Source organism: Stegostoma tigrinum, chromosome 8 (assembly GCF_030684315.1).
Source record: "Stegostoma tigrinum isolate sSteTig4 chromosome 8, sSteTig4.hap1, whole genome shotgun sequence".
NCBI classification, from domain to species: domain Eukaryota; kingdom Metazoa; phylum Chordata; class Chondrichthyes; order Orectolobiformes; family Stegostomatidae; genus Stegostoma; species Stegostoma tigrinum.
In genome coordinates, this window is record NC_081361.1 from 9,063,631 (window position 1) to 9,084,021 (window position 20,391).

General features: G+C 44.4%; 1 protein-coding gene across 7 annotated transcripts in view; it reads left to right on the plus strand.

Annotated features, from left to right (window-relative positions):
• The window catches only part of LOC125456310 (retinoic acid receptor RXR-gamma-A-like), a 174,430-nt gene that overhangs the window by 74,611 nt on the left and 79,428 nt on the right, over nt 1-20,391 (plus strand). Inside the window, exon 1 of one of the 7 annotated variants that reach the window (XM_059647725.1) lies at nt 5,684-5,729. The exons of 4 other annotated variants lie outside the window; for them this stretch is intronic. Coding sequence is in view for 1 of the 3 variants with exons in the window: in XM_048539338.2 (XP_048395295.1) it covers nt 6,472-6,520 (49 nt within the window). In the remaining 2 variants the exon portion in view is untranslated. Of the gene's footprint in view, nt 1-5,683; nt 5,730-6,245; nt 6,521-14,983; nt 15,049-20,391 lie in introns of those variants that run through there. 2 more of the 7 variants (XM_048539338.2, XM_059647726.1) reach the window with 2 other exon arrangements.

A 20,391-nucleotide genomic window follows, 5' to 3' on the forward strand; every position in this document is an offset into this window, starting at 1 on the left:
CCTCCAGATATTCCGGTTTCCTCCCACAGTCCAAAGATGTGCAGGCTAGGTGGATTGGCCATTCTAAATTGTCCATAGTGTCCAGGAACGTTCAGGCTAGATGGATTAGCCATGGGAAATGCAGCATTACGGGCATAGGGTAGGGGGTGGGCCTGGGTGGTATACTCCTCGAAGGGTTGATGTGGACTTGATGGGCTGAATGGCCTGCTTCCACACTGTAGGGATTCTCTGAAATTCCTCAGTCAGTGGAAACAACCTCCCTGTGTCGATCATCAAGCCTGTTCAGAATCTTGAATGTTTCAATGAGATCATGTCTCATTGTTCCAAACCTCCAAGTGTACTGTTTGCTCAGCCTCTCGGGGTAGCCCCTTCATGCCAGGGACCAATCTAGTGAATCTTCACCATATTGTCTCCAGTGCAAGTGTATCTTTCCTCAAATATAAAGAGAATAAAACAGCTCCAGTAACCTTGCACTAAACGCCAACATGCCATTTGTTTACCCAATGGCTTGCTGTAACAGAATGCTACCTGTCTGTGTTCTTTGTACAAGTACATCAAAGGCTCAGTCCTGAGGAATGATGTCTCACCTGAAATGTTAACTCCGATTTCTCTCCTCAGATTCTGTTTTTGTTACCTAAAAGGCTCTGTGAACATGAACAAAATGTTTATGTCCTATGAAAAATATTCAGCTTTTCTGTTCTTTAAATCCAAAGCAAATAATCTCACACTTTCCCACAGTTCACTTCATCTGCCACCTTGTTGTCCACTCATTTAATCTGTCTGTATCTGTTTGCAGCCTCTTGGTGTCCTTCTCACAACTTACATTCTCACCATTATTTGAATTGTCGGCAAACATTTTTTCACTGCTGTTCTTAATTTTTAATAAGTTTACCTATTTTTCTAATCAACCTGTTCATAGATGTTATTACATACCTCTGCAGCAAGTGGGACTTGATCAAGTGCCTCCTGGTCCAGGGGTAGGGACACTACCACAAAAGACACCCCCCACCAAGTCTCTTATAAGTTATTAAGAGATTGTAAAAAGCTGAAGGCCTGGCACTGATCCTTATGTCACTTCACTAGCCTGTCAATATAAAAATGTCTCATTTACTCTCGCTCTCTGTTTCCTGTCTGTTTATCAGTCCTTTACCCATGATAATATCTCACTTCAAGAGCATTTATTTTGAGTATTAACCTTTCACATGGCACATGCCTTTTGGAAATCTAAATGCACCAAATCTAGTGGTTCCCCTTAATCCATCCTACGAGTCAACTCTCCGAATAACTCCAAAAAGTTTGTCAAACCCAGGTATCTTTTCTAAAAGCATGGCGACTTGTTCTAATCATGGTTAACCATGAATTTCCAAGTTAAAACTTCCTTAGTAATAGATTGTAGCACTTACCTGTCAATTAATGTCCGGATAACTGCACTGTAGTTTCTTGTTTTCTCTCTCCCTCCTTTTTTTGAAAGTATTTGTACTTGCTAACTTCCAGCCTTCTAGGACTGTCTAGAATCAAGGAAATTTTGGAAAATAAAAGGCATTCACTATTGTTCTCTGTAACCATCCTTACTGAGTCTGGCCTGCATGTGACCCCAAATCCACAGTAATGTGATTGACTCTTCCCTGTCCTGGAGAATGGCTGAGTGAACTACTCAGTTCAAATGGAATTAGAGATGGCCACCAAGTGCTGGTCTGGTCAGTGTTGGCCACACCCTATGAAATAAAAGAAAGGGGAGCCCACCTCAGTGGGCAGAGTGTTCTGGCTTCACTTCTGAGCTGTTTAGCCCTAGGGTAACAGGGATCAGCCCTAAACCTTGGTCTTTTCACTTTCCAAGAACCAATTAAGTTGATTTCCCCAAGTTTAAAGTAAGCTTTTGGTCCAAACATTTTGGGAGCTCATAGTGACCAATGACAGGGCTGCTCTCGCAGTCCCAATGCTTTCAGGCTGCTTGTGCAGGAATTTTGCAAAAGGTCCAGATATAGTAGAAAGAAAGGAGTCCTAGATCTGTTGCTTCATGGTCTGTATCTGGCACAGTGTGGAGTTAGTTTTGGATCCTCAGGTAGGTCCTTGGGTTGATACCGGCTGGTACTGTAGGTCGTTGTGATTTCCGACCCTCAGTTAGGGTTGCGAGCTCTGGCTGGTGCACTTTTCTAATATGACCTTCTGCCTTTAAACCCTCCACCCTCACTCACCCACCTCCATATCCAATCTCATGATATGCCCCGTTGGAAATGAACAGCTTTCTTTGACATGAAGAGAACTATCTTGACTGCCGGTCAAATGGACCTCTTTCCAACTCTCACACTGATATAGCTCAGAAACAAACATGAACAAAGAAATACAATTTACTTTTATTTCCCCATAACGGACTTTTGTCCTCATCAATTTTCCGACATCGCAGGTTACTCCAGGTCTTTCTAAGTTCACAAATTCCAGATTAGGGTTGATCTGAAGTGGGCCTCCCTCAGGAAATCCTCCAAGCTCCAACGCTGTCCAGCTCACACAGTCAGTCCTCAACCCTGGGCACCTGTCCAATGCCAAGACAAACTTGTCAGCCCAGTGAAATATGGTATCGTCACCAGTTATGCCTCAACTGGTGAACTGCATCTAGGTTAAGGGCTTAGTGAGGGTGCTGAGGAGATTTCCGAAAACAACCAGGGAGTGGGGACTTCAGCTTTCAGCTTTGAGAATAAACTGGGATTGTTTTCTTGGAACAGAGAACATTGAGGGTTGGTTTGATAGAGATGTTCAAAATCATGGAGGTGACTTGACATTGTAAATAAGGAGAAGCTGTTTTCAGTGACAGAAGTAACTAGATGGCAGCAATTTGAAAATAATTGGTGAAATAAACCAGAAACATTTTATTTTAACCAATGAGTTGTTGGGATCTGGAATATACATCTTGAAAGGTTGTTGGGAACAGGTTCAGTAGTAACTTTGAAAGAGAAATTGCACACATACATGATAAGCAGCCATTTGTAGAACTACGAGGAAAAAAATGAGGGACTACGACTAATGGGTAGGTCTTCCAAGGAACCAGAATGGGCTGAATGGTCATCTTTGTTGTTGAGTCATTCTCTGATGTGGCATATTCAGTTTGAGCTGATATTAAGCCAACATTTTCTGGAAGACATAAAAAAAACGCTGATGACCCAAAGGTAGCCTGCAGCTTCCTCTTCAGAGATTCCTCTGAACTAAGGCAAGAGCAGGGCTTAATTCAAAGTGGAGCAATGCCATTCAGTTGTGGTGTTAACCACGAGACTGACACCAGTGAGCCTTCTCTTCAAGCCAGTAGTGACTGTGCCACAGTCAATGTCAAAATTCCCCAGCAAAGAATTCTCTGTTTACTAATTAACTATCACCTTTTAAGCAGGTTGTTATCCACGAATTGAGGCTCAGGAGAACATAGCTTGTAGAACCAAGGTATGAAATCTAGGGAAAAGATTCCATCCCCCTGCTGTGGGGTAGTGCTAGAAATATTTCTACATTTAGCCCTTCTAACATCCCAGTGTTACTCATTGAGGGAGCAGGATTAACATCAGTAGAGATACAGCCAGTAACATAAGCACGGTGTTGGGCGGAGAGGTTACTTGAGTGACTGTGAGGGGCCCACATTAACATCAGTCAGGATACAGTGTCACAGGGTGCTAGGGGAGAAGGGTTACTGAGTGACAGTGTTGAGGGAGCTGGATTAACATCAGTGGGGATACAGTCAGTTTCTCAAGGCACTGGGGAGAGAGGTTATTTGACTGATGGTGTGGGGGAGCTGGATTAACATCTGTAGAGATACAGTCAGTGTCACAGGATGTGCTGAGGACCACTGTACAAGGGGTATTGAATTATAATACCACATCTGATGATCAAAATTATATTAAATTCTTTTGACATTTTCCTTTTCACGGAATGCAGAGGATTTTGTCCAAGACTTTAGATGGGGATATTGCCCCTTTAAGGGAGCCCTGATGGAACTGTTTCTTGGTCAGCTCTGGTTTCACAGATTAAGGTTTTGTGAGTTGTAAGTAATTATAAATTAAAATCCAGCCAGCAACTTACAGGCAGTATCATAAACTGGGCAGTTGTAAATTGACAGCTCACTCTACTGGTGCCAAATTCCAGTTTGACCCCCATGAGGGTCCCTTCCCACAGACAGGACGCCTGGGGCAGGAATAAGCTGTGTCACATCACGTGTCTTTGTGTTCTGATGTCCTGAGTGTATTAGCAGTGGCAGCAGACAGCGTTAAACATGCATTACTGACCATACTCCTGGAAGAATAGCAATATCAGACAATTCAGGGAGAGTGCTTGATTTGCCATCCTGGGCAGTGGGAGGGGTTATGCAAGAATTTGAGAATGAGCAGCGGGAGTAGGTCATTCAGCTCCTCAAACCTTCTTTGCTTTTTGATAAGCTCGTGGTTGATAATTGTGGCCTCAGCTCACCTTTCCTCAACCATTGACTCTCTTGGCAATCAAAAATTGATCTAACTCAGCGCTGGATAAATTCAGTGAATCCAACATCAACTGCTCACCAGGGGAGAGATTTCCACAGACTAATGACAAATTAGGCCTTTGATTCATTCATTCATTTTTAGCAGTTGACAGAGAAAGCACAATATGTCTAGAAAGAAAGCAAAAACGTGAAAGATATAATTAACCAAAATGTCAAATTGTGGGATTGTTCAAATGTAAGCATATAAGCAGGAAGATGCCACTAGGCTCCTCAAAGCTGTCCTTCCACTCAATTTTGACTTAGAAAATAGGAGCAGGAGTTAGGCCATTTGGCCCATTGAACCTCCTGTGCTATTTATCTTTATCATGGCTGATATTCTAAGCAATGCCATTTCCCTGGAATAGCTCTATAACCCTTGATATCTTTAATATCCATAAATCCAGCACGGCACCCCAGTTTAATTTATACGCCTTCATTTCTTATCCTGGCAAAGCCTTACCCAAGTAAAAAGAAGCTTCGTTTCTGAGACTTAAGATTGATCCCCCCAATATCTTCTCTGTGGGAGAGAGTTCCAGGTTTATTTCAGGATTATTAATGGGACTAGCATGAATAGAAGGGACTTATTTCCATTGGTAGAGTGGTCCATCACCAACGGACATAATGAATTAATGGCAGGGTTGGAGGGGAGTTGAGGAGTCATTTCCTTCACCTTGAGGGTGGAGGGGATCTAGAACTGACTGTCTGAAAGGGTGGAAGAGGCTGAAACCCTCACCTCGTTTGAAGACACTGGGTACACTTCGCAAGTGTATAACATGTATGGTGACAGAACCAGAGCAGGAATGTGAGTTGAGGCTGTGTTTGAAATATTCTGTTTCTGTGTCAGGTATTTCATTTGCATGTACAAAGAGCCAAGTGTGGGTGTAATTAAAGGACACCTCTTCACTATTCGTACCCAATGCAAAGAGCGGTTCACAACCACTGCCAGAGGCTGGACTGGGGTCCATAGTTGTCTGAGGGACGTAACTGTGTGGACAGATGTCTGAGCTATTATCCGCTCTTTGTGGGATATTTGTGAATGCATTATTAGATGCTGTGTTTCCCCAACTTAATTAAAACACTCCAGCAGAAATTCATTGGCTGTTATATTCTCTGTGATGACCTAGGGGAGTAATAGGTGCTATAGAAATACAAGTTCTGGGAGTCAGTGAAGTTCTTCTCTCTTTTCCATGAAGACTCTGGCGCAGCCACCGGGCTCTGCACTCTTGGGGGAACGAGCCGGGTGGGTGGAGTTGCTGAATAGCTTATTCTAATGTTCCTTCGGCTGTGTGTTCCTGACACTAGAGATAATGAGAACTGATGCTGCTTGGCCTGCTGTGTTCATCCAGCTTCACACTTTGTTATCTTGGATTCTCCAGCATCTGCAGTTCCCATTATCATTGTTCAGCTCCTATCTTGCTCTGCTTTAGTCCCATGTCTCGAGTTCTCGCTGTGCGTGGAGCTCCTTGCTCAGTGTGTGTACCCGAGAGGGCGACTAGCCCTTGTCCCCTGTGTATTCCTGCTACAGTGCTCGCTGGGGAGGGAGGCGTGAATAGTCCTTTGGTCTGGTTTAAGGGTCCTATCTGTGCTGACTGCAGGCTCTGAGGGCTTGTAGCTTGCTGCTGCTGTGTGTTTGTATTGGTTCAGGCGATGCCGCTTTAAGAGTTTTTTGGCCTCGGTGGGGCTCTGACGTGTGGCAGTGAGGAGAGGAGAGGGGGGAGGTGGGGGGGAGAGGAGAGAGAGAGGGAAAAAGGGTCTGTCCCTGGCTCTGGGGCTGGACACAGATACACACACACACACACACAGCGGGGCTGTAGCCGCCCTAACGCGCGCGCGCGCTCTCTCTCACTCACACACACACAGAGGGGGTGGCCAGTTCCTATCAGCACCATTCTTGGGATTGCAGTTTCTCCCCCCCCTCACACACACAACTATGAAGACAGACCAGTGAGTGTGCCTGAGAGGGAAGCAGCAGCAGCAGCAACATGTACGGTCACTATCACCACTTCATGAAACTCCCTGTCACCTACAACCGTGAGTAAGGCTTTAATTCTCCCTCTTTCCCCTTTTCTGCTCGGGGCGGGGGGAGACTCATTCTCTCACCCCCCTCAGTGACTAGGACTCTATCTTTTAAGTATTTAACTCTCTCCCGCCCTCACGCGTTCGAGCCGTTCTTTTATTCTTTTTTTTCTTTCTACAGAGCTGCACATGTGTTCTTGTTTGTGTCCTTTTATTTCAAATAACATCAATTCACATGAGCAAGACAGCGCCGCGGGTTTCGAACCCCTTCTCTGAGCGTGCCGCCCCCCCGCGCTTGTCCTGTCGAGACATCCCACCCGAAATTCAAGCCAGCGGATGCGAAAATCGGGCGAATTGCGACTGACTTTCTACCCCCCCCCCCATCCAATATTAATATATGTAGCACCTCCCTCTCCAACATTGAGTTCTACATTAATCCCCTCAGCGCCCATGCACTGAGACTCGGGTTAATTTGCGCCTCGGCGCAGGGCAAGGACAGTAGGTGGAGGAAATAATGTATGTGGCATTTTGTTTAAAAAAAAATTCCCAGCGCTTAGTCCATTCCATCCCAACAGAATGATCAGCTGTGTTCATTGTGAACATTTACTCCTTCACCCTAGATCTCTTTCCAAAGCCAGTGCGATTGCTACAGAGCACAGGAACTGGTTCCAGTGTAGGGTTACTGGTGCCAAGAGGAAGAACAAAAATCTGTAGGATTGTGCAGCATGTATTAATTAGATATACAGCACTCAGTTATCAGTATGTGTTGTATAAATGTAGGGCAGTTATTCTGTCAACATATTCCCCTGAAGCATATATCACTCACTGTCTTATGCTACACTAGCTGTGTTGTTTCATCTTTATAAATGTACAGCATTTACTTTCTTTCAGTTTATCCTAAATGCTCTGAGCATGCTTTATATCTTACCTAAATGTACAGCCGCAGAAGCCAAAATTGTACAAAATCTGTGTACATTTGCAAACAAACTTGTAGTTCATCCTACTTAAATGTTGGGGGTTGTGGGTTCAGTTAACTCAATTGGCTGGACGGTTGGTTTGTAATCCAGATGTGGGTTCAATTCCTCTACCATCTGAGGTTACCATGAAGGACTGTGTTTCTCAACCTCTCCACTTGCCTAAGGTGTGGTGACCCTCATTTAAACCAGCACCAGTCGTCTCAATGTAATGAACGAGTAGCTCTATGGTTCGCTAGGGCTATGGTGATTTTGGGGCTTAGGGGTGTAGCATTCAGCATTGTAAAATGCATTGTGTCTGAATGTACAGAAATACTGATATTCCATGTTTTGTTGCCTGACCAATGCTGACTACTTACAGTGCATGTACAACAGAGGTTAGATGTAGAATAAAACTGCATCTTGACTATCCTCTAACAGTTACAGAGGTATATTACAGGCTTCTGGTACCTAATCAGGGGTTTAGGTAGTTTTATGTATAGAAAATCAGATACCCATGTATGTGTAACGGAATGAAATATAATCAAGGTGTTTAAGTCTGTTTAAATATAAAATAACAGATACCTACAACTGTTTTACAGACTGGAATCTAATTGAAGGGCTAGGGGTGTTTACATACAAAATAACAGGTACCTGGTGGTGAGTTACAGGTTGAAATCCAATTGAGGGTTTTAATACAGAATAACAGATATCCAGGAATGAGTTCCAGACCGAAATCTAAATGAGGTATTTGGTGGAGGGTTTATATGTAGAATAGCAGATACCCAGGAGCACAAGTGAGACTCTAATCAAGGGATATAATTTAAATAATGCCAGAGGAGGTAATGTCTGTTTATTTTTGAGGTCAAACTCCAGCTATTAGGATCCGGCTGTGTGACTCACTTATTTCTCCTGAAAGGATGAAAAATAGATTTGAAAGTATTTATGTGTCAGTCTGTTCCCTCCCCATAACCTTCCCTCTACAAACCAGCTCCACTACTGAGTCACCTAACATTGAGCAATGTGACAGTAGCGGGTATTGGAGTCAGCTTTGTTGCTGATTTGAATTGAGAATTGCAGGTGTTTCAAACTGTGAGAACCTAGAACAAGAACAAAGTACAGTGCAGTACAGGAACAGGCCCTTCAGCCCTCCAAGCCTGTGCAGACACTTTTTGTCCTTCTGTGGTAAAACTGTCTTCACTTACAGGATCCGTATCCCTCAATTCCCTTCCAATTCATGTGTTCGTCCAGGTGCTTCTTGAAAGCTGATATTGTTTCTGCTTCCACCACCACCTCTGACAATGTGTTCCAGGTACTCGACACCATTTGTGTGAAAAACTTGCCTGGCATATCTTTTTTTAAACTTGCCCCCTCGCATCTTGAACCTATTTTCCCTAATAATTGACCCCTCCACCCTGGGTAAAAGTCTTACTTTCTGTTCATGTCATTCACAAATTTATGAACTTCTATCAGGTCGCCCCTCAATCTCCTGCATTCCAGTGAAAACAAACCCAGTCTATCCAACCTTTCTTCATAGCTAAATCCCCCACACTGGGCAACATCCTGGTAAACCTTTTCCGTACACTGTCCAAAGCATCCACATCTTTCTGACAGTGTGGTGACCCGAACTGTACAGAATATTCCAAGAGTGGCCTAACTAATGTTCTACAAAGCAGCATAACTTATCTGTCCTTACACTGATGCCTCTTTCAATGAAAGCAAGTATGCCATAACCTATTTTACTACCTTATCTGCCTTCGAGGCCACCTTCAGTGATCTGTGCATCTGCACACCCAGATCCTTCTGCATGTTAATACCCCTAAGGTTGTATAATTTCCACTTATACATGACCTCACATTTGTCTGGATTAAACTCCATCTGCCATTTTTCTGCCTATGCCTCCAACTGATCTATATCCTGTTGTACCTCTGACAATCCTCACCATTGAAACTCCACCAATCTTTGTATCATCTCCAGACTTAGAAGAAACGTAGCTGATCTAATTACTAAGTCATTTATGTAGATCACGAACAGCAGAGGTCCCAGTACTGATCCTTGTGGAACATTACTGGTCAGAGCCTTCCATCCCAAAAGGCATCCTTCAACTGCTACTCTGTGTCTCCAATGACTGAGCCAGTTCTGTATCCTTAAAAACCAAAATAACCGCGGCAGCTATAAATCAGGAACAAAAACAGAAGTTGCTGGAAAAGTTCAGCGGGTCTTGCAGCGTCTGTGAAGAAAATATCAGTTAACGTTTTGGGTCCTGTTACCCTTCCTTAGAACTGATGGTAGCTGGAAAACGTCAGTTTATATACAGAAAATGGGGAGGGAGTTGGGGTAGGGAGTAAACAATAGGATAGAGCCCAAAGAGAGAGAAGAGCAGTTGGATAAACAAAGGAGTTGATAACAATCTGGGTGGGAGGGTGAATAGCAGTTAATGGGAACTGTTAGTGACTGACAGTAAGTAGTGTGTAATGGCAGGCTATGTGGTAACAAGGCCTGGTATGTGGGGCAAGGGGCCAGGACATGGGAGAGCTTAGGCCCTCAGATTTATTGAACTTGACATTGAGTCTGGAGGGCAATAGAGTCTGCAATCGGAAAATGAGGTGTTGTTCTTCCAACTTGCGTTGAGCTTCTCTGGAACACTGCAGCAAGCCATAGACAGAGATGTTGGCCAGGGAACAGGGTAGTGTGTTCAAGTGGCAAGCAACAGGTAGTTCAGTGTCTATTTGCAAACAACATAGATATTCTGTGACGAGATGTAGAGGAGACCACATTGTGTGCAGCAAATGCAGTAGACTAGATTCTGCGAAGTGCAGGTGAAGTCAAGTGGGTGGCCATGGGTACCCACGTGGGCCCTAGTTTCGCCCGTCTCTTCGTGGGGTACGTAGAACATTCCTTGTTTCAGTCCTATTCTGGCCCTCACCCATAACTCATTCTCTGATGTATTGATGATATCTGTGCTGCTTCCCTCTCTTGTTCGGAATTGGAAAAGTTAATTGATGTTGCTTCCAATTTCCACTCTGCCCTCGCTTTCACCTGGCCTACTTCTGACTCCTCCCTTCCCTTCCTTGACATCTCTGTTTCCATTTCTGGGGATAGACTGGCCACTGTAAACTCACTGACTCCCACAGCCACCTGGACTGTACATCCTCACACACTGCTTCCTGTAAAGACTCCACCCCATTCTCTCAGTTCCTTCGTCTCCGTTGCAGCCATTCAAATGAGGCTAATGTCCACCTTCTTCCTTAACTGAGGATTCCCCAGCACCGCTGTTGGCAGGGCCCACAACTGGGTCTGACCCATTTCCCACACTTCTGCCCTCACCCCTTCCCTTCTCTCCTGCAACAGCAATAGGGTTCCCCTTATCCTTACCTGCCATTCCACCAGCATCCACATCCAGATCATCAGATGCCATTTCCGCCATCTCCAGCAAGATGCCACCACCAGACACACATTCCCCTCCCCTCCCCTGCCTTCTGCAGGGACCATTCCCTCCAGGACACCCTGTTCCACTCTTCCTTCAGCCACACTTCACCTGCACTTCCCAGAATCTAGTCTACTGCTTTCACTGCGCACAATGTGGTCTCCTCAATGCTGGGGAAACAAAGTGTAGGCTGGATGACTGCTTTGCAGCACATCTATGTTTTCCTCTTAAAAAAAACCCTGAACTACCTGTTGCCTGCCATTTTAACGCACCACTTTGCTCCCTGGCCAACATCTTTGTCTCTGGCTTGCTGCGGTGTTACAGCAAAGCTCAATGTAAGCTGGAAGAACAACTCATTTTCTGCGTGGGGACCCCGCAGCCCTCCGGACTCAATATCGAGTTCAATAATTTTAGGGCCTAAACTCTCCCATGTCCTGGCCCCCTACCCCACACACCAGGCCTTGTTACCACATAGCCTGCTGTCACACATCCCCTGTTGTTAGTCACCTAACAGTTCCCATTAACTGTTATTCACCCTTCAGATCGTTATCAACTCCTTTGACTATGCAACTGCTCTCCTCTGTCTCAGGGCTCTATCCTATCATTTATCCCTACCCCGTCCAGCTCCTTATTTTCTCAGCTACCATCAGTTCTGAGGAGAGGTCATTGGATCCAAAACGTTAACTCTGATTTTTTCTTCGCAGATGCTGCCAGTCCTGCTGAGCTTTTGCTGCAACTTCTGTTTTTGTTCCTGTATCCATCTTGTCAGCTCGACCCTGATACCATGTGACTTCACCTTTTGTACCAGATTGCCATGAGGGACCCTATTAAAAGACCTCGGTATTGTCCTGTTGTGGTTCACCAGTGCAGACTCCCAATGTGAGGGCAAATGCATTTACTTGCAGTAAAAGATTTGCACTTTGATGCCAGTGTGTGTGCGCGTCCTTCTGTTCCATTTCCATATTGAACACTTAACTGCCTTGTGAAGTTACTGTTTGAGTTTTGCGAGGATGATCCCAACTTCTAGGATCACTCTCTTTATTGTTGTGGTGTATTGTCAGCTGGCTTTTACTTTTGGAGACCCATTTCAGGTCTAGGCAAGTGCTTTCGTGCTGGCCCCTGGTAATCTCATCTCCGTGATTTTGGACGTTGGTTCCAGCATGTTCGGTGGCCACCAAGTGCATATAGTAAAGCTTCCCGTGTTTAACTTGGCAGCAGACCTGAGTCGATCCTTGCTGCAACTACAGAGGCTGGTATTGAGTTTGAGTTGGGCCATGAAATTGACAATCACAAGCCTCTTGTGGCCTAGCTGCTGCCCCATCAGCTTTCACACAGCTCAATTGTAAGTAAGGTGGATAGGGTCATGGTGAAGAAGGCATACAGTATGCTTGTCCTCATTAGCGAACTGTAGCATATAGGATCAGGGAAGTCTTTTTGCGACTTTATAGAGCATTGGTTAGGCCACTGATGGAATAAAGTGTGCAGTTCTGGTCAGCACACTCTCGGAAGGACGTGATCGCACTGGAGAGGGTGCAGAGGAGGTTCACCAGGATGTTGCCTGGAATGGAAAGTCTCAGTCATGAAGATAGACTGGATAGGCTGGGTTTGTTCTCCTTGGAGCAGAGAGTGCTAGGATGCATCTGATTAAAGTACACAAAATTAAGAGGCATTGATATGGTAGATCATGAGAATCTTTACCCCACGGCAAATGTGACATAAGTTTAAGATGAGGAGTAAACACTTTACAGGAGATCTGAGGATTTTTTTTATATCCAGAGGGTGGTAGAAATATGGAATGTGCTGCTTGAAAGGGTGACGGAGACAAGTACTGTCATGACATTAAAGAAGCATTTGGATGAGCAGTTAAAATGCCAGGGCATAGTAGACTATGAACCAAGTGCAGGTAAATGTGTAAATGCAGGGATTTGTGCAGCTTGGTATTTGTTATTCTGCATAGATATGGTGGGCTGAAGGGCTGTTTCAATGCTGTGTGACTGTTAAGTTTGTTGGGCTATGAAATGGCTGCTGCTTATTCTGAGACCAGGTTTCTCTGACTCTGTCGCCTCCACCCAAAAACCCATGCTGCATTTCTGCCTTGCTTTAACTGAAACTCCTCCTGGTCTCGTGCTACCTGTGGCATCCTCTTCCTGAAGGACAGATCTAGTTAATTAGGCCAATCTGTCTATTACCGTCTTCAATCAACCACCAAAACTTTGACAGAAGCCCTAATGGTGTAGAATCATGCCATCCTACAGTACCAAAGGATAAAATGTTATGCAGCTTGTTATTGCCTGTACCTGCTCTTTAAGATCTAGTTTCACAAGTCAGCTTTTTCTCTATAATCCTGCAAATTAATAGTGCATGTATATGTTTTTTTTGTCCTCTTCATTCTTTCATGGGATGTGGGCATCGCTTGCTCAGTATTTGCTCCCCATTTTTAAGTAGACCATTGCAGAGGGCAGTAAAGAATCTACAGTTGATTCTAAAATAAAACAGAGACCAGCGGATGCCAGAGATCTGAAACATATAAAAACAAAGTGCTGGAGAAGCTCGGGTGGTAGAGAGAAAGCGGTGAACATTTTAATTGCAGTGACCTTTCTTCGAACAATTACTGCTAGTTTTCATGCTCACCATTACTGAGACTCGCTTTCAATTTTGGATTGATGAATTAAATTAAAATCCCACCAGCTGCCATGGTGGGATTTGAATCCATGACCCAGAACATTAGTCTGAGCCTCTGTAACACTATTCCAGTGACAATACTACTATACCCTCATCTCATCTCAAATTAATTCTCTCGAGTTCTTGTGAGATGAGATGCCATCTCTCTCCCAGGTAGTGAATTCCAGCTTTTAACAGGTTTCCAAGTGAATAGTTATATCTTTTCTAGTTCATAAGTCAGTTATTTTTAAATCCTCTGGTTACTTACCCACTTTCCAGGGAAATTATTTCTCCCAACTCACTATCGAAACCAATCCTAATTTTGAATCTCTGTTTGATTGTCCCTTGACTTTATCAGCACATGGGAGAAGAATCACAGCTTCTCCGTTGAGCAGAGGTGTTCTGTCTCTGGTATCGTCTGGAAAAATCCCTTCTGCACCCTCTTAAAGGACTTGATATCCTTCCTAATATCTGGTGTCCATAATTGTATGCAATATTCGAGCTTCGATTTGTATCCTTCACCCCTGTTAATGAAGTCAAACTTCCCACACACATTTCCTTAAATGGTCTTTTCAATTCTTCCTGTCACCCTCATAGATTTCAGAGTATAAACCCTTGCTCCCCCTTCCCTCTGTTCTTGCACCACCCGTAATACTATTCAGATTATTTTGCCTCTCCAAGTGAAGCATATCAGTCTTTTCAACATAAAACTAACTTTGCTGCGCCTGCCCATTTGACCACTCTATGCCCTTTGACTCTGCTCCATGTTTACTGTGTTTTTGAGTTCTGCATCATCTGCAAATGCATTGACCAGTCTAAACCACCAGCCAATACAGCTATTTTACACGGTCAGAATGTCATACCATATAATGCACAGTGCACTGTTACATTAATTAAGTGTAGCTGTTTGGACTTTTGTTACATCATTTTTAAACCACTGGATATAAATCCATTATCTTTCTATCATAATTAGAGCCCCAACTGATCCTTCTGTCATCTGGAGATGCATTTCTTTAATTGGCAGAAAAATTACATGCAATTCATTGTATTACATTACATTAAGATGTGACAAACATTTCTAGAAACGTTTGAAATATATGTAGTTCTTGATTTTCTGTGATGTTGTTTGTAGACCAGTAAGTCTCACGTTTGTCGTCTGTAAGGTGTTAGAAAGGATTCTGAGGGATAAGATTTATGACCATCTGGAAGAGCATGGCTTGATCAAATGCAGTCAACACGGCTTTGTGAGGGGCAGGTCATGCCTCACAAACCTTATCGAGTTCTTTGAGGATGTGACTAGAAAAGTTGATGAGGGTCGAGCTGTGGATGTGGTGTATATGGACTTCAGTAAGGCATTTGATAAGGTTCCCCATGGTAGGCTCATTCAGAAGGTCAGGAAGAATGGGATACAGTGGAACTTAGCTGTCTGGATACAGAATTGGCTGGCCAACAGAAGGCAGCGAGTGGTAGTAGAAGGAAAATATCCTGCCTGGAAGTCAGTGGTGAGTGGTGTTCCACAGGGCTCTGTCCTTGGGCCTCTACTGTTTGTAATTTTTATTAATGACTTGGATGAGGGGATTGAAGGATGGGTCAGCAAGTTTGCAGACAACACAAAGGTTGGAGGTGTCGTTGACCGTATAGAGGGCTGTTGTAGGCTGCAGCGGGACATTGACAGGATGCAGAGATGGGCTGAGAGGTGGCAGATGGAGTTCAACCTGGATAAATGCGAGGTGATGCATTTTGGAAGGTCGAATTTGAAAGCTGAGTACAGGATTAAGGATAGGATTCTTGACAGCGTGGAGGAACAGAGGGATCTTGGTGTGCAGATACATAGATCCCTTAAAATGGCCACCCAAGTGGACAGGGTTGTTAAGAAAGCATATGGTGTTTTGGCTTTCATTAACAGGGGGATTGAGTTTAAGAGTCGTGAGATCTTGTTGCAGCTCTATAAAACTTTGGTTAGACCGCACTTGGAATACTGCGTCCAGTTCTGGTCACCCTATTATAGGAAAGATGTGGATGCTTTGGAGAGGGTTCAGAGGAGGTTTACGAGGATGCTGCCTGGACTGGAGGGCTTATCTTATGAAGAGAGGTTGACTGAGCTCGGACTTTTTTCATTGGAGAAAAGGAGGAGGAATGGGGACCAAATTAAGGTATACAAGATAATGAGAGGCATAGATAGTGTTGATAGCCAGAGACTGTTTCCCAGGGCAGAAATGGCTAACACGAGGGGTCATAGTTTTAAGCTGGTTGGAGGAAAGTATAGAGGGGATGTCAGAGGCGGGTTCTTTACACAGAGAGTTGTGAGAGCATGGAATGCGTTGCCAGCAGCAGTTGTGGAAGCAAGGTCGTTGGGGTCATTTAAGAGACTGCTGGACATGCATATGGTCACAGATATTTGAGGGTGCATACATGAGGATCAATGGTCGGCACAACATTGTGGGCTGAAGGGCCTGTTCTGTGCTGTACTGTTCTATGTTCTATGTTCTATGCATGGTGCTCTGCCCTGTCAATAAAGGTGATATCAAAGTGTGATAAGGAAAGTATTACAGGATAAAACAAAGGACTGTGGATTCTGGAGATCTGAAATAAAAATGGAAATTGCTGGAGAAACTCAGGAGGGCTTATTGGAAATAATAAAGGATTATAGAAGGTGCACGGCATGCACTCGGATGTTGCTGCCTTTCCACTTTTTGCCATTGTAAGTATTTTGTATTATGAAGAAGAGCAAGGGGACTTTCATAGATTTGTACAGCATGGAAACAGACCCTTCAGTCCAACTCATCCATGCTGACCACAGGTCCTAAATTAATCTAGCCCCATTTTCCAGGATTGCATCCCTCTAAAACCTTCATATTCATATACTCCCTGTGTCCTGACTGGCATTTTGTCCCTTAGCCATCATCAGTAAAACAGATAATCTGTCATTAGCACATTACAGTGGAAGCTCGCTTCCAAATTACATCAATGCCTGTAAGGCTGTTTGGGGCAGCCTGAAGTCAGGATGGGTGCTAGAGAAATGGAAATGTCTTTTTTTTCCTTTGTGTTTGACATTCCAGTTTGAATAGCAGGTGACTGCAGTAGGGATGCTGCTAGCTGTTGCGGAACAAACATCAGTAATCATTGTCACAGAGGGGAACATAGTTTGGATGCATTGAAATATTACTCGGAACAGATTTGGCTTGCTGTGAGCTGAGTTCTCAGTAATCAGGTCTGACCTACGCCAAGGGGCTGATGGATGGTAGACTGCACTAGGATGTAGTAAGTACCACACTTCAGAGGTCACTCTGCGAGGTGTGGCTTTTCATCTGACCAAATAGGCAGGATGATGGATGTTTGTAGGGGAGGGCCCTTTTGCTCTGAGCTGGCTGCTGTGTCGTTGCCAGTGGGAGAACACTTCTCACAGGTACGTTATCCATTCATACCTGAATATGTCTCAAACACCCACCCCTTTCCCACTCTTCCCATTCAGGGAAACAGAGAGGCAGTAATAGGCAGCTAAAAGTTCGAAGAGGAGAGTTCTGAGTTGGGTCTTAAAGATTTTGAAGAGTGCTAGAGAGGGAGGGAGGGTTAAGGAACACTTGAGAAATTAGGAGCAAGATAAATCAAAGGAACAATTGGTGCCGCAGTTAAGGGGAAGAGGATCTTTAAAAGGACAGAGCCCAGACCGACCAAGTATTTTGTAGATTATGAATCCTGTTTTACATTTTCTGTACAACTCTTGTAACCGGTACCAATTTGACAGCCCCTTGCATTGCATTAGCTGAAGTGCATTTTCATTCCCTGAATGAATTGGCCTTGTGATTTTTTTTATTCCAAAAAATGTTCTTTCAAAGAATCTGGGTGTCACTGACAAACCAAGTATTTGTTGACCCTCCGTAATTAATCTGCATGGCTTGCTCATCCATTTCAGAGGGCAAGCTAAGATGACTGTGGGTCTGGAGTCACGTGTAAGGACGGCAGATTTCTTTCTGTAAAGTGAACAGGATGGGTTTTGTTTTGAAAACAATCACGGCTGGTTTCTTGCCACCGTTACTGAGAGTAGCACATTTTATCATAAAAATCTGGAATTGAATCTAATTTAAGCTCCACTAGTTGCGACATGTCCCCTTGGGGCTCTGGCTCACTATCCAGTCACCTTGCTACATGGTAACCATCTCCACATCTCCGTCAAAGTCTTTCACTGCAGTGGTTGGTCAGACATGTTACCTCTGTATCCTCTGTCTGCTTTAGAAATATCTCACTTTGTGGGTTCGGTGAGTGGGGATTCGGGGATTCAGGTCTTCCCCAGTGTCTTGTTTCTCTGCACAGCTCCATATTACAGTGGATGGATACAGGGGAGTGCACGTTATGCACAAACCTGGTGAGGAAAGACAGTAGACTATTTCAGGACTTACTTTTGTGCAAGCATGCATGCAAACATATGAATTAGGAGGAGGAACAGGCTCTTCAAGCCTGCTCCTCTAATCAAGAAGACCGTGGATGACCCACATTTCTGCCTCCACCCTCTTTTTTTTAAAAAAAACCAGAGGCTTGTGCCAAAATTGCTGTCTCACAGTCAGGTTATGCAACATGCTCACAAAAGTCATGCTCACCAAATCATAATTTACAGGCAGTAGCCCACGCGCCACCTTCATTATCCCTAGGGATATCCTGTCTAGTGGGCAGAACACACCCGCTGGAGGTGGTACTGTGGTATACATTCAGGAGGGAGTTATGATCAACACTGATGACGGATCTTAATGAAGTGTCATAGGCATGGTGGTTCAGTGGTTAGCACTGCTGTCTCTCAGCACCAGGAACCTGGGTTCAATTCCACCCTCGGGCGACTGTGTGGAGTTTGCACATTCTCCCTGTGTTTGCGTGGGTCTCCTCCAGGTGCCCCGGTTTCCTCCCACAGCCCAAAGATGTGCAGGCTACTGGATTGGCCATGCTAAATTGTGCCATAGTGTTCAAGGATATGTAAATGAGATGGGTTATAGGAGGGATGGGTCTGGGTGGGATTCTCTGGGGGTCAATGTAGACTTGTTGGGCCGAAGGGCCTGTTTCTGCCCTCTAGGGATTCTGTGATGAGCATAAGGTCCAACAAAGGTGAAGAAAATTCTTGTTAATTGTCACTTAGGGCACCCCTTCTTTCCCCTGAGCTGGTGAATCAGTGCTCCTCCAAACTGAACATTAGTTGAAGGAAGCACTGAGAATGGCAAGGGCACAGAGTACCCCTTTGGGTAGGGGTCTTCAGTGTCTGTCACCAAGAGCAGACTAGTTCTACTGGTTCTTAAAGGGCCATGAGTGTGGCTGTGACAGGGTGGTATAGGATCCAACCAGTAAGAAAAACAGACTAGCCCTTGTTCTCACCAGTGTACCTGTCACAGATGGATCTGTCTATTTTGTATAGCTACGGATGATCACTGCACAATCTTGTAAAGACAAAGCCCCCATCTTCACATTGAGGATACCCTGTATTGTGTTGTGTGGCAGTATGTTAAATGAGATACGTGTTGAACAAATCTTGTGGCTAAAAACAGGGATCTGTGAGGTGCTGTGGGCCATCAGCAGGAGTAGAATTGTATTCACACATAGTCTGTAACCTCATAGCTTGCCATACCTATTACCATTAAGCTGGGGCATCAACCCGGTTCAATGATGGGTGTACTGCAGCATGTCACAAGAAGTGCCAGGTATACCTAGAAATTAGGCATCAGCCCGATGGAGTTACACTACAGCACAATATGAACAGTAGACAGTGGATGCACCGTGCAACAGATCCAAGTTATTCCACAACCAACGGAGCACATCAAAACTTCATAGCCCTGCCACATCCAGTCGCGAATTTACAGTTGACAATTAAGCGCAACCAATAGGAGAGGGCTCCAACAGCACTGCAGAGGCTTCGTACCATCTAGGACAAAGCTGCTCACTTAACCAGCATCCCATTCTCCATCTTCAATGTTCACTCCTTCAACCAGCCGACACACAGTGGCAGCAATGTGTACCATCTACAAGGCGCACTGCAGAAACTTGCCAAAACTCCCCTGACAGCAACTTCTCAGCCAGCAGCCTCTAACACCTAGAAGGACAAGAGTGGAAAACGCACAAACACTTGCTGGTTACATCCCTCCAAGCCAGACGTCAGTCCATCTGGGAACTATGTGGCTGTTCATCCACTGTCAATGGCTGAGAATCCTGGAATTCCCTTCATAATAGCACAATGATGTACTAACAGCATGTGTTTTTTAGACAGTGTGGTTCGTCTGTGGAGTGATCTTACAGTCGAAGAGGTGAATGCGGGTACAATTACAATGTTTGAGGCATTCAGATAGGTACGTGAATGAAGTGTGTTTGAAGGGATATGGGCCAAGTGTAGGCAGGTGAGACTAGTTTAGTTTGGAATTATGGTCGGCATGGACTGGTTGGATCAAAGGTTCTGTTTCTGTTCTCTATGACTCTATGGCTCTATATGGACTGCATCAGTTCAAGAAGGTGATTCATCATCATTAGGGATTGGCAGTAAATGCTGCCCTGCCAGCATTGCTGAAATATCATAAAAGTTTAAGAAGCATTAAATGGTTGTGGGTCATGCACCTGGACATTTGTCATATTTGGCAGTTTGCTGCAAAGCACCTCATGCCCCTGTATCCATAACTTTCTTGTCTTCAGATGGACTATTCAATTAGAATAAGTCCAACTGAAGTATGTTTTTAAAACTGTAGATTGGGAAAAGTTACATTTAAATTCTAATTGTTATTTCTTTGCTGAGAAGCTGCTGTGTTTCCATACAGCTGCTATGCTTCTAGAAGTGGTTCATTGGCTGAATACTGCCTTAGAATGCTTTCACCTAATGAAAG